This window comes from Carettochelys insculpta, chromosome 3, assembly GCF_033958435.1.
Source record: "Carettochelys insculpta isolate YL-2023 chromosome 3, ASM3395843v1, whole genome shotgun sequence".
Lineage (NCBI taxonomy): Eukaryota > Metazoa > Chordata > Testudines > Carettochelyidae > Carettochelys > Carettochelys insculpta.
Genome location: NC_134139.1, coordinates 82,731,134 through 82,749,399, shown reverse-complemented (window position 1 = coordinate 82,749,399; position 18,266 = coordinate 82,731,134). Strand labels below are relative to the sequence as shown.

The following is an 18,266-nucleotide window of genomic DNA, read 5'->3' as shown; positions in this document are numbered from 1 at the left end:
CAGAGGTTTCGTCAAAACTGAAACATCTCAGTGAAAACAACATATTTTGATTTATCTTGTTAGTCTTGACTTTCTTGCTACATACTTCTTGGTTTTGATCTCTTAACACTTCCTGTTTTGCTCTCCTAATCCACTCCACTTCCCTCCTGCACAGGGACCTTGAGGTCACCAGAACTATCCTCACCAATTCTTTTCTCATCAGAAGAAGCAGATTACCAAAATGAGCACGGTAAGCAATGCGTTGCTGAAGTGTATTAATGCATCAGTGAAACAGTTGATTTGGAAGCGGCAGCTCTTTGAAGTGCTGGACAAATTGTCATGACATTGGGAGTAACTGGTTAATAAGAATTTATTTGTGATTATACAGTGGTTCATAGACTTTGTCGTCTCTGGATATCCTGCTTTCAAGATGGGGTTCTGGAACTATCCCAGATGATTACCTCCATCACTAATAGTTCAGTTAAAATTTAAAAGCTTACTAGCCACTCTATTTCCAGGAATTAAATGAACAACACAAGGTCTACAGCACTAATTTGAATTCAAAAAAGCATGCTGATATTTCTTTGGTTTTCAGTAATACTTCTACAGAACAAGAAAAACAAATGCATAATGCTAAAAGAAAGACTAGTAAATAAGAGGAAACTGCATTCAAGGTCAGGGACCTTATTATGTAAATAGTGTATTCTCTGTAACTTGAAGTGTTTTATTTGAGGACATCAGAAACTCAGTCAAAATTAAGGATCTATTACAGGAGGGAAGAAGTGGTTTTGTGGCTTGAAACACGCAAGGGGTCAGACTAGATTGGGGTGTCCAATCTTTTTCCATGGGGGGGCCATACTGCAACTTTTTACATGTTCCAGGGGCCAAACATAAAATAGCCCCAAAGCACCCCCTGGCGCCCAGCCTTAAACCCCCCACAGCCCCAAACTACCCCCTGAATAGCATGGCAGTGGCAGCTCCCTGCCACACTGAAAGGACTCAATTTAATTGGTTTAAATGGCCTGATCCCTCCTGCTGGCCGTTAAATCAATTAAATTGAGTTCTATTTCAGCGTTTCTCAATTTTTTTTTATAAAGTACCCCTCTGAAAAAAAAATGTAAGTACCCCAGTACCCACAATTTGCAGACATGCAAAATCCCCAACCTCACCCCCCCTACCCACGCAGTCCAAGCCTTCCACTTTAAACCAATCCCCCATGCCATCTTCCAGAACCAGGCACTCTCAGTCCCTCCCCCACTTTAAATCAATTCCCCCCCCATCCCCCACAGCCAGGCACCCCCAGCCCCCCAATAAATGTCCTCCCCCTTCCCCAGAACCAGGCACCCTCAGCACAAACAATGTGGCTTCTTACCAGAGCCGCTGCCACCTCAGGAGCGGCAGGAACTGTCGCAGCCAGGGCCCAAGCTGCGTCCATGCTGGGGCCCAAACCAGGGCCCATGCAAGCCACATTGTCTGGAGCCATGAGCCGTGTGAGCTGCGCTGGAAAAATGGTGGTGCTGCCAGTTGCACATGCCCAGATAAAAAGGCTCCGCAAGCCAGATTCTGGGCGCTGGGCAGTGGGTTGGACACCCCTGGACTAGATGATCAGGATGGTCCCTTTTGACCTTGAAGTTGATGAATTATTTTTAGCTGTTCTCCAGATTTCTTCTAACACACTAGTCATTTTGGGGCAATTCTTCTCTTTAAATAGTGTATTTTTCACTATTGTGTGAAAGAGCTAGATCTATCAGAGACAATAAAGCTGTGCACAGTGCAAGTATGCAGAGGGTGAGAAAAAACAGAGAATGCTACACGTCAGCAACTGAAGGAGAACATTTCTGAGGGAGCCCTTTGTTAGCATTTTGACAATATATTACTGGAGTGCACAAGGACTTTGGTGGTCAGGATGATAAGGATAAGATGGATTTCAAAGAAAAGTGACCAGGTGTACTATTTGTATGCTTAATTTTCAAAACTCTTAGGACCAAATATATCCATGGCTGCTACTGAGACACTGGGATGTGCCTAAAAGCAGAATCTGATTCTGTATATCTCATATTATCAATTCTCATACCCAACATAGAGAACTTGCAGAAATGAGCACTGACATTTACAGTAATTGGCTGCATATTTGTACAGGTGGAAGAACTCAACTACACAGAATATCCAGAATACTCATTTGATTATCAACAAATCACAGCACCATGTGACAAGACGGATGTCAGAAACTTCACAAGAGTATTTTTGCCAATTGCATACTCAATTATATGTGTCTTGGGCTTATTAGGTAACATTTTTGTAGTGATGACCTTTGCTTTCTATAAAAAAAGAAAGTCTATGACCGATATATACCTCTTCAATATGGCCATAGCTGACATATTATTTGTTCTCACTCTTCCTTTCTGGGCTGTTAATTATGCTGCTGAAAAATGGATCTTTGGTGATTTCATATGCAAAATAACCAGAGGTATTTATGCAATCAACTTCAATTGTGGCATGCTGCTCTTGGCCTTTATCAGTATGGACCGATACATTGCTATTGTTCAGGCGACAAAGTCATTTAAACTGCGGGCTAGAACGCTAGCATACAGTAAATTGATCTGCTTGGTTGTATGGGTATCATCAATATTAATTTCCAGTTCCACTTTCATATTCAGTCAAAGCTACAGCCACACAGTCAATGAAACAAAAAAGATTTGTGAACACAGATCCAGTAAAGAGACAAAAGGCACTACGCTGAAGTTACTGCTACTGTCTATGCAACTTCTATTCGGATTTTTTGTCCCTCTGCTGTTTATGGTGTTTTGCTATGCATTCATTGTCAAAACCTTGGTGAAAGCTCAGAATTCCAAAAGAAACAAAGCAATATGCGTGATTGCATTAATTGTGGCTGTTTTCTTGGTTTGTCAAGTACCACATAATATGGTTCTTCTTGTGACTGCCACAAATTTAGGTGAATTGAATAAATCGTGTGATAATGAAAAGAAAATAGCCTTTGCAAAGTACATTACAGAAGCCCTGGCCTTCTTCCATTGTTGTTTGAACCCAGTGCTTTATGCATTTATTGGGGTGAAATTTAGAAGTTATTTTGTGAGTATGATGAAAGATCTGTGGTGCCTCAGATACAAGAAATACAAGACCCAGAGTTCAAGGATAAGTTCTGATACCTATCATTCAAAGCAAACAAGTGAAATTATAATTGACAATATGTCATCCTTTACTATGTAATATGACTTCAACATTATTATGAAGGAGCTTTGAGTATATTCAGCGAATAACAATCCAAATCCATCTCCTTATTCATGTCACAGCTACTGATTTCAACTTCCCTGCACCCTAAATAGTAGTTCCTTTGATCTACAGCTTACTCCATCAAAATAATTACCATAAACAGAAACATGGCACTTTACAATGGAAAACTCATGTATTAATCACTATTTAACTAACATTTATACTGTTTTCAAATACAGGCACTTAAAATTCTCCTGAAAGCTAAATTTATCAAGCAACTTCCTTGATTCCTATGACAAACTGCAAATTTGATCTGAATACTGCCTTGGCATATTGGTTTTAAAACAGGGTTCAGCTATTTTCTATCTGATGTAGGCATCCCTCAGTCTGCATAGACTATGGATCGCGCCCTTTACAGTTTCAATTGAGGACTTCATTTACAGCGTTTACTGTGACTACGAAGACCCACACGAGAGTGACAGTCCTTGCTGCATCTCTTGCAGATGTGGTGGGTGTCTGACAAGTCCTTAGTGTGCTTTCTGTGTGCTCGCTTCTCCTCTGCTAGCTGTCTGATCCTCATCTCGCCCTTCTGAAGGCCCTTGTGTAACCCCTGTCTCCATTTGCTGAGGTCATCTGCTAGTTCTTCCCAGTTGTCCAGCTCGATGTCTACCTCTCTGAGGTCTCTCTTGCAGACATCTTTGTAGCGCAACTGGGGACATCCGGGAGGTCTTTTGCCAGAGGCTAGCTCACCATACAGGATGTCTTTTGGAATCCTTCCATCATTCATCCTGTGGATGTGACCAAGCCAGCGGAGCCGACGCTGCCTGAGGAGGGTGTGCAAGGTTGGGATTCCAGCTTGCTCGAGGACGGCGGTGTTGGTCACTCTGCCCTTCCATGATATTCCAAGGATGCGCCTGAGGCAGCGCAAGTGGAAGACGTTCAGCCTCTTTTCCTGGCGGGCATACAGGGTCCAAGTCTCACTGCCATAAAGGAGGGTGCTGAGGATGCAGTCTCTGTAGACTTGCATTTTGGTGTGAGTGTACAGCTTGTTGTTATTCCATATTTCCTATGGTACTCTGGCATCGCTGAACAGTGTTATTTCCTATCAAAAGGCTCAAAAGAGGTAAATTCACCACCAGTGCCACTACATTTACACTTATATTTTTATTACTTATGCTGCAGTACCATCTCAAGGTCCTGACTAAAACTGAGATCCCTTTGTGTTAGCATTGAACATATAGTAAGAGACTGCCCCTGCACCAAAGAGCTTGCATTCTGAATAGCCAAGACAGACAGAGAATTGGAAGCAATATGCTTAAGGTCACAAAGCAGATCTATGGCAGAGTGGTCTCCTTAGTCCCCAGGCAGTCCAATGCTCCAACTAATGACTGTGAAACCACCCTATATAGTTATGCCGGCTTATGTGAGCACTGCATTGTCAAGAATCAACTCTAGTATGATGCAAATCTGGAATAATGCCACAGACTTCAGAAATTACTCTGATATGACATGACTGAGAACAGAACTGGGCTCAGTGAATGCAATGTAAATGTAAAGTCAGATGGAGTTAATATCAAGTAAATACATCAGTGGCTTGTTATGAATATACTTTGAATACTTAAACAATGAACAGGAAGAATTTATTAATCAATCCTGGAGGCATATAGCACAACCTGATCACAATCCAGAATAAAACTCGAATATATCCATTGTGCAGCTTATCACATTTTATATTTACACAAGATTTCAGCCATGAAGAGTCAGGATGGAACTGAAACTATTTTTAAGTTACGCACAGGAATGCATTAAAGCATATTGTACATAGAAAACACTCAGTTAAAAATGTAAATAGCACATCTACCTTAAAACGATTGTTACGGTTTCTTTAATACGTCGGTTTCCCTAACTGAAAGTTTTTGTTTGTTACTGAAGCTCATCAAATTGTAAGAGCAGTCAGAAGAGACTTAGAGAGGAAGTTGCATCCCTCCGGAAACAGGACTGGTAGGAGAATATTCTGGACAGGAACTTGGAATCTTGGAGGGAATGGTTTCGACTCTGAAATGTAAACAGGCAATCAATTTTATTCTGAAACATAGGGTGTGGAGCAGGGTGTAGAAAGGTGCAAAAGCAGCTGCTTTGCCTCAGTCTCTAGGAGGACAGGTCCTTTGTGGAACAGCTGAAATCTGGGGATATGACTATCTGGATCCTGGTAGGTGTCTGGGGAATAGTTTCAGCATGTGGCATGTTCCCTTCCCAGACCAGTTTAACCTTTGGATTTGTAGGGTAACTACCTTTATGTGACTTTGACTGGCTGCAGAAAGGGAAAGCATATTGGAGCTAGTAGAGTGCTGCCAGTGGCAGCACAGACAGGATCAAGAGCTGTGCAGCCGGTGCTGGTGGAGTGCTGAGGGAGAACACAGATGGGGCATGCTACATGGAAACTGTTGTCATTGGATTAATTCATTATGTTTGTAAAGTAGTTTGAGATGCTCAGGTATAAATGTTAAGTTATTTTTTCTTACTCTTCAATTTTGGAAATTATATATGCTTTTACTGACAAACTAACTGTAAATTATACAAACATAATACAAAAATACAACTGTATAAATACACATATTTACTGATCTATAGCAAAGCATTCTTAGTAGTAGAAACTCCATCAAATAAGACTTTGATAATGGATTGACAGAAAAAATAGTTCCCTCTTTATTATCCTAGTTTTAAATAGCTGAAACAGAATCACTTAATTACATTGAAAATTCTCTTATTCATCTTAAAACTCTATTATCCAGGCCTATTCAATGGTCTTTCCATTCCCTAACTTTAGATAATTGACTTTGAATGGTATTTTGCTGTATATATTGTAAAACAGGATTTAAAATGTTTAATATTACTTCTATGATTTTTGCAAGTGAACCTGCAACTGTAACACATTTCCAAAAGAGCATTTGAAAATTTGTATAAACCAGATATGCTTATTATAGTCTGTATTGTGTAAATTAAAAAAGATAAACTCCATATTGAATCTTGTGTGATTTCCCTTCCCCGCCCCCCACAAGTCTCATGACGGTTTGCATATTATTAAATCGTGGTGTTATCATGCGAGTGGTGATTTTGAGACAAAAAAGGACCAGAGGAAGCACACTCAATACTTGTACCATGTTTATCCATTAGACGTACATGCAGAGGTGACTCTCTGCCTTTGAGTCTGTTCCAATCTGTTTGGCAGTAAGATAGGATGGGACTGAGGGGTGAACAGAATTCTACATTGTCCCCTGACCACAGAGGACAGGACTGGGTATCTGCAAGGGGCAAGGCAGTAGGAATGCAATACCAAGCAGACACACATTATTCCTTCTCTAGCTTCTCCCTTCCTTTTAAAAAAAGTGTCCCCACTAGTCCCCATTAGCACAAAAATGTGTAAGAAAATTTTTGAGGGTTTCCTCCAAGTGGGAATGATCTGGACTGTAGCAATCAGTGCTTTCTTTGTGCCAGTTCTTGGCACAAAAAAGTATAAGTACTCGGCAGCCCCAGCTGAGGGATTGGTTGGGGAGTAGCGGGTAGCCAACTGAGGACCAGCTCCTCTTTTTTCTTTTTTTTTTTTTAAACAATAAAAAGCACTGGTAGCGATTAGTGCATTAGAAGCTGAAGGCATCACTAAACAGAGTGCACAAACTATGCAGACCCCAGTGCTGTATTCCTTTTCACGCATCTCCATAAATGGCTTAAGAGTTTGTTTTAAAAGATATATTTTTATGCCGTGATTTAGGGGAAATAACTAAAACACATATATTGGTGCTTCATCAGCAGCACACAAACTGCAAGTCACCCATAAGTCTCCATGCTGTTATATGTGTATCTTCAGCAATGTTTAAAATATATATATCAAACCAAGGTATCTTTGCTTAAAACTGGGCCTCTTACAGTCCCAGGCTGGGATTTCTTTCTCACTAGGGCAAATCCAGTCAGCCACAAAAGTACCTCTGCTAGTCCCACTGGGCACCCAGAAGCCACACAAGCAAACCCACAGACTTCCCAGCTGGTACACCAACCCAAACCAGCAACCCCCAAACCCAGGTGAGAGGTTATTAAACCTATTTCACCAAATCCACAGATTCCTCCGGGCCCCAAGAGTCCAGCCTCTATCCTTGGTCAATATACACTTAGATCTCACCCAACGCACAAATGCCCAAACCAAACCAAACCATTCAGATCTGCACACCTAAAGGTTTATTAACAAAAACAAACAAACAAAAAATAACCCACAGCATTAGAGAGTAAAATTGTCGAAGCACTACTTTGCATACATCAATTACAGTTATTAGTGCAGACCAGCAATATTCTATGCTGATTCTTGAAAGTCCACCCCATAAGGGGTAAATTCCAGGTTACACAGTTTTAATTACTGGATAATTGTAGACCTGGCCAGCTGGGGTCAGCATGCTGGAACATGGATCCTTGGAACAGGAACAAAAGATGAAAGACTTTCTCCCCAAGATGAGCGCTGCTAGACCCCGTTTATAGATTTTTTTCCTCAAGGGAAAAAACCCATTCTTCTTCTCATAGGCCCTTGAGGGTCAATGTCATCCGACCCAGGTGAGTGGCTAGGGCAAAATGCTATTGGTCACTGGTTTTGCTGGCACGCCCCATTCATTTACATGGCAGGTGGAATGGATGTCTGGGCATCTGATTTCCTAGCTGACACTGAATTCAAACCTCCTATTGTGAATCTTACCACTACAACATTGCAAATATAGCTATGGAGCTAAAACTCATAACTCTACTACAAACATGATACAGTAGCATACACAGATTCAGGGCATCATCAGCTTTCACTAGACACCTCACATGGCCCCACTGCCACACTGTTTGGGGCCAACAGATACAATGGACACATAAAATGGCTTCGATATCCAGTCCAGAAGTCCAGTCATGTCACAAAAGGAAGCTCATGTTGAGGAGGCAACTGTGACCTGGGGCAGAGGACGGAACTGCAAACGTTTGGGTTGCGACCAAGCACAGAGGACTGGGATGCAGAGGTTTGGGCTGTGACTTTGGGCAGGACGGGGATCATGAGCTGGGCCAAGGGACTGAGATGAAGGGGCTAGGAAGAGGGAGAGAGATAGCTCAGTGGTTTGAGCATTGGCCTACTAAACCCAGGGTTGCAAGTTTGCCTCCTAAGGGGCCCATTTAGGGATCTGGTGTAAACAGATTAAAAAAAGCCTCCTGCTTTCTCCTGCCAAGAGGGCAGGGGCTGGCTTTGATGACCTCCCAAGGTCCCTTCCAGCTCTATGAGATGTGTATCTTCATATCGTTGTGGGGTATGGATAGAGGGTTAGGGTTTTATAGTGTGGGGGACAGAGGGTTGGTTACCATTACGTAGAGTAGGGGGGGCAGGAGGCAGGCTCTGGTGGGTGTCTTACCTGGATCATTCCTGGCCAGTAGCCCAGCAAGTTTCTTAGGCAGTCTCTCTGCCTGCCCAGCCATGGGAGGGGCCATGTACCTCTGTGAATAGCTATGAGCCTAAGGTGAGGAGAGGGGTGCTTCATGCACAGCATGTAGTTCAAAACAGGCAGCTGCCATTAGCCAGAAACAAGTTAATGGGATCGTGCTGAGGGCTGGTGAAGCCTATGCTCTGTCCCTCCAGGCTGACGACTACTCAGAGGCAAAAGGGTCCTGAAGCAGCTTGTGGCAGGCAGGGCAGCCAAGAAGTCCACCTGAAGCCCCCCACTGCCAGAGATGCTCATAACCCTTTCCACAACAGTTTTAAACTAGGGGGGTTCTATGCTAGCCTTGAAATGGCAGCTGCACCAATATGAAAAAAGGGCATGAAAACACCTTTTGTCTTTGCTTTCCAAAGGGATGGGAAGGAGACAAGTACATGCATAGTGCTGCAATATGTGCAGAGTGTAAGCAGCTGTCAGAGTGAAGACTCTGAGGAGGACATGGCACATATAAATGTAAGACACTGGAGAGGAGGAATGGGGAGATGCTGGCTGCACTTGAGGCTTTATATACAGTGGAGCACCAGTTTTGGTTCCATTAAACTAGCTCAGACTGGTGGGACCTCATTGTTCTGCATGCAGGGAATGATGCTGATGACACACGCGCCAAACCACCCGTGCCACATTTTTGTCCTGTCAGATCATAGCGCTTAACCTAGAATGCAAGGGGGGCAGCCGGAATTGTAGGTTAGGTACCCACGTGCGTTGCTGGGGAAAAAAAAAAAAAAAATCAAAGCTGGCAACCCTTATGGGGACACAGTCTGCCAATCTTATGTGCCAGTGTAGACATGTCAACTTTATAATATCAGGTGCTAGAAAATTCAACCTTAGCAAATTCAACCTAATTTTATAGTGTAAACCAGTTACCAGCAACCACCGACATCTATACCAAGAGTGGCATGAAAGCTGATTTTCACCAGCACGTGAGTAGGCCAACCATATCTCCCTGTCCCAAATATGGGACAGGGAGAGCGTGAGGGGGAGGAATGGTCCCTCCCGGCTGTACCAAGCCCCAGGCAGCCAGCACTACCTGCCCCTGCAGCCCCCAGGAAGTGGCAGCCATGGGCGATCCCCGCCTGGAGCCCCAGGAGAGCATCAGCCCACAGGAACTCCCAGCATGGAGCCCCAGCAGATCAATGACTTGTGGGAACTCCTGCCCCCATCTCATCCACCAATGGAACACCTTTTTGGCATTGCAAATACGGGACCCGTCCCGCCACATATGGGACAGTTCAGCCCTGCCACCCCGACCTGCCCCATGCAGCCGAGAACTTGCTGAAAGCCATGTTGGGCTGTGAATAAACAGAAGACCAGATAATGCTACAAACCACTACCTAAACAGTAAAGGCCTGCATCTTAATTTATTTATTAACAAAGCTATTATAAGTAGGACTATTGTGATTTTTAAAATTATCACTGGCACTCAGACCTTACATAGAGATCAGAACATCAAATTTCAGCACTCTGCCTCTGAAAGGTTGCTGACCCTGAGTGTAGACATACTCTTAGATCATGATTACTTACTCTTACACGCCTTTAGTACTGGAAACTTCTGAAAGTCCGTGTACACTGTATCAGCTAGTTCATGCTTTTCCACAAACTTGCTAATACCTCCAAAGAATTCTAACAGATCGGCAAAACATTCATGTTCTCCTTTGCTAACAATATTTACGATTTCCTATACTATGATTTTTTGTGCATGAGAAAAGAAAAACCACTATTCTTCAAAAGGAAAATAAAAGCCTCAGGAATTACTTCACTGACCTAGTCATAAACAAGAAATAAAACAAAACACTCCGCAACAAAGTCACTCCATAAACTCCGGTGGGATTCACTCCTGCTCTCTTTGAACCCAATATGAGTTTAAGCAAAAGCAGGTTTGGAACCTTTTCCTAAACTTGTCAAAACTGTATGATTCCCCTCCCACCCCACCCCCAAACAGTAGTGAGAATGTCCATTTAAGTGGATGATTCACACTGCTGAAAATCAAGCCCTATTTATGTTTACAGCTGTGCACTTAGGAAGCTGGATTTAAAAATGCTGGCCTTTTTCTCCAATACATGGAAGATGTGCTTATTCAGAGACTTCTTAGCAATCTTCCTACCATCTGCTGTGCTAACGTCACTTAAAGTTGAACTACCACACAAAAAAACCAGCACAGGCTTGGTAGCTAGCATAGGTGGGAAAAGTACCCAAAAAGTTACTTGAGTAACAATAGGTGCTTTGGGGTCCCTCTGGAAAGCTACTTGAGTAAAGGTACACAAACGCGCGCGCACACACACTCGCACCTTTATTGTACGTGCCCACCCAGAAGTGAAAGCAGCTACACTCTTGCACAAGTAACCTTTTAGGTATTTTGTTAAGCCGCTGGTCATAGCGCCTCAAGTTTGACATCTTCCACGCCCCTCCCCGCTTACTCACTGTTTGCGCCCATGGCCAAGGCTAATTCCCTGCTCCGTGTCTGACAGGCAGCGGGAGGGCCGCTTACACAGCGCCTGACTCCTCCCTCCAGAGTATTCCTAACCCTGAGAACTGCGCAATCAGCGTATTTGAGAGAAAAGAATCCCCTCCCTTCCCGCGTCTCTCCAACCCCACCCCCAGCCCAACACGTGCCAGGTACCCGGGAACCCACCCCCGCCGCCCAGTGTGTAATAGCCACGTGACAGCCCGCGCACGCTGCCCTCGAACCTCAGCCCAGCCACGTGCTGACCTCCCACCCCGAGAGCGAGCCGGCGGGGGGCGGGGGCGGGGCCGCCTGCCAGACTCCGCCTCCTCTGCCCCTCAGGGAATCAGGTTCCGCCCGTACCGTGGCCTGCGTCCCATCCCGAGTTGGGTGGGGGGAGGAAGGAGGCGCGAGCGCACCACACGGGTGGCAGGTACCGGCCCGCGCTCCCGGCTCGGCCCCGCCCCCGCCCCCGGCCAGCTGAGGAATAACGGTGGCCGCGGGGAAGCCTCCATTTCCTACGGGGGAGCGGCCCCAGGGCGGTGTGTGGGGGCGGGGCGGGCTCTGGGGAAGGAGGGACGGTGAGGAGGCGTGACTCTTGGCAGGTGGGGAATGAATGTGGCAGGGGAATGGTGATGGGGGCAGGTCTGGAGACGGGGCAGACTAGGGGTCATGGGTGCAGGCCTGACACCTACTCTTCTTTCATAGTTACTGCCTCTCCCTCTCTGGGTTTGGTAGCCAAAACCATAGCCAGGCAGGGTGATCTAGGCCTTGGTGCAGGCAGCTGTGTTGGGAATGATACCAAGTAATACTTCCAATGCGGAGTATATGAGTTATAATAATTAACACAGGTAAGGGGCATCAAGGAGAAATAAAATAAGTCCCCCTCCCCAAATTCAGACTAACCATTTAGAAAACAGAAGAAAAGATCATACTGTGTGTAAGAGTCTTGCATTCTGTATATTTTTCCAGGTGAAGAGCATTCTCAAATTAACCAAAGATAAACGAGCAAATTAGATTAGGTAGGTGTTTGATTTCCTGATTGTCCTGCAGAGATTCCTTTTAAAATCCCTATGAGCTATGTGCAAGTATTCCAGAGATTTCCTATCTACCTCTGGAAGGAATGAGATGGGACCAAGGTAGAAAAAAGCTGCTAAGGGACTGTCACTCAAACAGGTCATTAATTCAATGTGCTGCCTGCTTTCCTTAGTTAGTTTCAAGTTCTTACGGGTTTAAGTTAGCTACAATATGAAAATATGACTTGTGAATAGTATGATCTCAAATAAGATAAAGATCAAATACTGAGGAGACTTAAGCCATTTGGTATATCAAATATAAAGGAAACAAAAATAAATGGAAATTTAAAGGAAGTACTTAAAAGGCTTGCAAAAGACTTCAGAGGTAGCACTTGTTTGCAGTTTTCTTAGCTCTTAAGACCTGTGCAAGTCAGGGCTTTGTTACACCTACCCTTTAATCTTTCATTCAAAGTCCATTGAGTGACTGGAAAGATAACTATTGACTTCATCAGACTTTGAATTGGAGAAGAATCAAGTATTTAATAAATGATTACTGCATTGTAATTGCTATTTCTTTCAGTATAAAGTAAAAATGTTACCTCAAATCTCTGGAACTGCTAAGGTATGTCCTCTTGGCTTCCCCAGTCTGGTGTGATATAGAGGGATGTCTTTGGAGAGGTTGCTTTAATTCCCACCCTTTTCAGCTGTGGTTCTAAAAGTGGCATTGTAAAATGGCATCATGGGACTTTACGTATTTTGTATTGAGATAGTCCTGTCAAATTTGCTCAGTTTACAGTTTGAGTGTTTTCTAACTGCCAAACTCATAAACTCAGCACATGATCTGAAACCCAAGCTGTATGGTAGACCCCTGACTTACTTGCCTTCTCACAACCTCCACATAAGTCAAATTTCCTGCATGACTTGGGGGAGCAAGGAAACTGATGAGGGCCTCTTGAGAGTGTTCATGGCTTTGAATCCCAAGAAGTGGGAAGCACCTAAGTGCCTTTGGCTACGTCTACACGTGCACGCTACATCAAAATAGCTTATTTCGATGTAGCGACATTGAAATAGTCTATTTTGATGAATAACGTTTACACATCCTCCAGGGCTGCCAACGTCGACGTTCAACTTTGACGTTGGGCAGCACCACATCGAAATAGGTGCTGCGAGGGAACGTCTACACGCCAAAGTAGCACACATCGAAATAAGGGTGCCAGGAAGAGCAGCAGACAGGGTCACAGGGCAGACTCAACAGCAAACCGCTCCCTTAAAGGGCCCCTCCCAGACACAGTTGCACTAAACAACACAAGATCCACAGAGCCGACAACTGGTTGCAGACCCTGTGCATGCAGCATGGATCCCCAGCTGCAGCAGCAGCAGCCAGAAGCCCTGGGCTAAGGGCTGCTGCACACGGTGACCATAGAGCCCCGCAAGGGCTGGAGAGAGAGCATCTCTCAACCCCTCAGCTGATGGCCGCCATGGCGGACCCCGCTATTTCGATGTTGCGGGACGTGGATCGTCTACACGTGCCCTACTTCGACGTTCAACTTCGAAGTAGGGCGCTATTCCCATCCCCTCATGGGGTTAGCGACTTCGACGTCTCGCCGCCTAACGTCGATTTCAACTTCGAAATAGCGCCCAACACGTGTAGCCGTGACGGGCGCTATTTCGAAGTTGGCACCGCTACTTCAAAGTAGCATGCACGTGTAGACGCAGCCTTTGAGAGATGAAGTTTAGACCTGACTCCTTTCCTCCACATTTCCTAGTGGCTAATTTAGGCACTTAACTCTTGCCATTTATTATAAAAAGGATCCAGGTGCCTCACTTGAGGGTGTGAATTCTGAATCACTGAGCAATGCCTGAGTCCCTTTGTGTATCTAGTTTTTTAAAGAGACTCTGCCCACGTCAAAGTGCCATTTGATTCCTTCTGATGCAGCGGTAATAGAGCTTAGCCCAACGCTAAGTCCATGAGAGCAGTAGTTTAGAAAAACGTGCTGCGGCAGTTGCAGAAGCTGTAGTTTATATAAACCCAGGAAACTTATAGGTTATGTTAAGGCCGGGGTCTGAAACCAGCTGCTCCAGAGCCTCATGTGGCTCATTAAGGACTTCTTTGTAGCTCTCGAAAGCATAAGTGCAAAGTAAAAAATAGAATATGTAAAAAGTTTGTGAATGTCCTGCAGTAAACATGGATCACATTGCAAATCATTGTGTGTGTGCTGTTCTTAAAATAGGGAATACAAAAAGTATGGTTTGATTTTATTTATTAAGCACCATCTCATGTTTACATGCATTGTGGCTTCTGAATTGTTGAGTTCTGTTACTGAATTTGAAAAAAATTGCTGCTCTTGCTATTTTGTTTGTCGACCCCAGTGTCAAAGTATGGAAATAAATAGTGAAAGCACCCAACAAACCTTGACTTTGTCTGATAGAGATGTTCTGAAATAATCACATTATCATGATTAAGAGATTTTAATATGTGTAGCTCCAGAGTAGAATAAAGTGATTTTAAATATAGATTTTTTGCTGTGTCTCATGATGTTGTCATAACAGGACAAGTAACAGGCATTTTGTTCTGGGGGTAGATACACAGCTGTATAAGTATATTTAATTTTCTTTGGCATTGTACATTTTAATCAAACTACTTTTTAAGGTTAAAACAATGTGTTTGTGTACAGGTCTTAATTTCCTGACATGATTAAAGGGAGAAGAATACGGACTGTGCTGCATCATGCCATGCATAGATTGGAGAAAGGTGGCAATGCTGGTAATCTCCGGAAAGAATCATCTTTTTTTTACCCTCCCCCAGATGGAGGCTGGGGTTGGGTTGTGGTGCTGGCTGCATGTACTCATGCTTTGCTTGTCAGTGGATTTCACAATGCTTTTGGTGTATACATGATTTCCCTACTTGAGACTTTCCAGTCAAGTAGGTCACGGACAGGTAAGTTATCAGTGTATAATATAAAACCAGTGCTTGATGTTTCTGCGTAGGTAGCTCAAAATGAAGTCTTTTTAATATCACATCATGATGAAAACTCATAATTTACTGTGTACTAATTTATTCAGAGTGACAACCTTTTAAACATCAACTTGTGTCATGTTGTAGTGGTTGAATTTAGCATTGTATTTGTAGTATTTAATATCTTACCTATGCATAAAATAAGAATGATTGTAAAGTTAAATATAATGACATATGACATCTTTTTTTCCACTGAGGGTCATCTTAGGTTTCCTATGGAATTTCTGCTTTCCAACTTTCTTCTCATTCACTACATATGTTTCAAATTATTTTCTAAGATGAATTTTATTTTGGTGTTTTCCGTTAACTTTAGTAACTGCTTTTTTGTCCCCCATTGTACCATTTCTGTGCCCACATTGATATTTGGAATCCCTCTTAATGTAGTGTTATTTACACATTTCCTGAAGGTGTAATTTATATCATTAATGAAGATATCAGTTCATCTTGGCTCCAATGCCAACCCTGGCAGCATCTAGCTAAACACCTGCCTCCTTAAATGGATACACCACAATATTACTTTTTGATCAAGTCATAGGGCTTCAGACTATTGCCAGCCTTTGGACCAGATTCTGTTATACGCTTTGATCAGTTTATCACGGGATAGTGTGACAACTTAGCTTCTTATTCTCAAGCCTCAGTTTCTATGGCCCCAGGCAATGCTAGTCAGAAAAATGCCTTCGGGAAAATTCTGTGCTGAACAGTTGTGATAAGATTCTGGTTCCTTTGAGCGCTCAGGCAGCATAATGGGACTGGAACTTGGAAAGAGAGTCAGTCACTGTGTGTCGGTATACATTATATTTTTAGTAGGACTTTGTGAGACCCTAAAATACAAATACACTATATTCTCATTGCTATTCATCCACTATTTTTTACTATCTTATTAAAATCAGTTAGATTTCTAAGTTTGTCTGGCTTTTATAAACTCATACTGTTTACTGGTCATGGATCTTTTAACTCTGGGTCTGGATTGTCCCTAAATCTTGGGCAGTCCTATAAAGGAGGACTATGACACAAGATAGGCTAGCCCCTTCATCCCTTATGTCTCCTGTGTAGTGACAAAACACATTAGTACACTTACTGCAGGTGTTACCTGCTCCAAACCTGAGCAGGCTCCAGGGGTAAAAAAGGCATGTAGGATTTGATCCTGCTCGCACTGAAGGTCAACCATGAAGCTCTCGCTAACTTCCCTGAGACAAAATCAAACACCAATAGAGGGGCCAATCCAGTGGCATTCCATAGAGCCTCACCAGTAGTGAAGTTGTGGGAATTGTTTTAAACATGAATTATATAACTTCTTTCAAACTTTTTTAAATGATGACAAGTGTATAATATTCAAATTATGGTATAGAATTTTGCTCTTCTTAGAGAAATAAAAAAATTGCTATGAATACACTGCATTATAAATACTGGGGGTTGTTATTACATTTACATAAGTGATAAGTTGTTGATAATATGCAGGTTCCTCATAATTTATGATTTCTCACTTTGGGTCACTGAGCTCAAAACAGGTGGAATGGGTGGGCACAAAAGACCAAGGGTATGTCTACACTTGGGAATAAAGTCTAATTTGTTAAAGATGACTTTTTAATGCTAGATATTATAAAATCAAACTGGAGAGTCCTAAACTGTTCACAAAGTTGATTTAGTGTTTCCCCACAAGGTAGTCTGACTGTGGAAGCAGGGCATTGTGGGCACCTATCCCACAGTTCCTGCAGACCTGTTGCATTTTGGGATTTTGTGCCGGTGTCTTGATGCGGGGGGGGAGTTGCTGCAAGTGGTTCTGGGTTTCTGAGGTCATCATTCCAGAATGCATTTCCCTCACTTCCTGCTGAAAACAAATAACATTTTTGCATGGTTTTTATACTGGTTGCCATCTGCCATTACAAACACTAAGGTGCATACTGAGTCACTTCAAAGTTTGTTGCAGTGTTTTGTTTTGAGTTCCTACACTGTGATGCAGTATATTCTGAATATATTGCCCATACAATATCAGCTCATTGTTGCCAGGGGCACTGACGGATGTGAAGATCTGGAGAGAAGCACTGTGGAGTTGCTGGCAGCACTGGAAGCACTGCACAGCATAGAGCATGGATTCTGGGTACATGAAACCAGCTCAGACTGGTGGATCGTGTCGTTTTGCAGTCATGGGATGATCAGCAGTGGCTATGAAACTTCCACATGTGTAAGGCCACTTTCAAGGAACTTTGTGAAGTGCTGTCTCCCACCCTGAACCACTGTGATATCAGAATGAGACCTACTTTGACAGTTGGAAGCATATGGCAATTGTTCTGTGGGCATTTGCAATGTCATACAGCTATCAGTCAGTGGAAAATCAATGCGGAGTGGGAAGATCTATCGGGGTAGGGCGGACTGTTGTCATCCAGGTAACCAAGGTGATCAACAAGCTTCTCCTGTGAAAGACAGTGACTCTGGGGAATGTGCGGAAGATAGTGGACAGATTTGCTGCCATGGGGTCTCCTAACTGCTGTGGGGCCATAGATGGAATGCACATCCCCATCCTGGCACCAGGCCACCAGGCCTCAGAGTATATTAACCACAAGGGGTACTCCTCCATGGTGTTGCAGGTGCTGGTGAATCAAATAGGTTGTTTCACCAGCATCAGTGTGGGGTGGCCAGAAAGGGTGCATGGCGCACAAATCTTTAGGAATTCTGGTCTGTTTACAAGGCTCCAAAATGACCAGAAAATTAACATTGGAGGTGTGAAAAGGCCCATAGTGACTTTGGGTGATCCTGCTTACCACTTGTTCCCTTGGCTCATGAAGCCATTCGCATGTGCCCTGGACTCCAGGAAGGAGCTCTTTAACTGCAGGCTGAGCAGGTGCAGAATGGTGGTAGAATGTGCCTTTGCCCATTTAAAAGTCAGGTTCAGGTGCCTTCTGACCTGCGTAGACCTCAGTGAAGAAAACACTACCCTTGTCATTGGGGTCTGTTTTATTCTTCATAACATTTGCGAGTCAAGATGGAAAAGTTTCATGCCTGCATGGGGGGCTGAGGCAGAGATCCTGGCAAACTATGACAAGCAACCAACCCCAAAGGAAAACAGGAAAGCCCAGAAA

At 43.6% G+C, this 18,266-nt stretch overlaps 1 protein-coding gene across 1 annotated transcript; it reads left to right on the top strand.

Annotated features, from left to right (window-relative positions):
- Positions 1-220: 220 nt before the first annotated feature.
- Positions 221-3,207, top strand: CCR6 (C-C motif chemokine receptor 6). Its single transcript, XM_074989106.1, has 2 exons — positions 221-229; positions 2,119-3,207. The coding sequence occupies exons 1-2, from the start codon at positions 221-223 to the stop codon at positions 3,205-3,207; spliced, it is 1,098 nt and encodes a 365-aa protein (XP_074845207.1).
- The last annotated feature ends 15,059 nt before the right edge of the window (positions 3,208-18,266 follow it).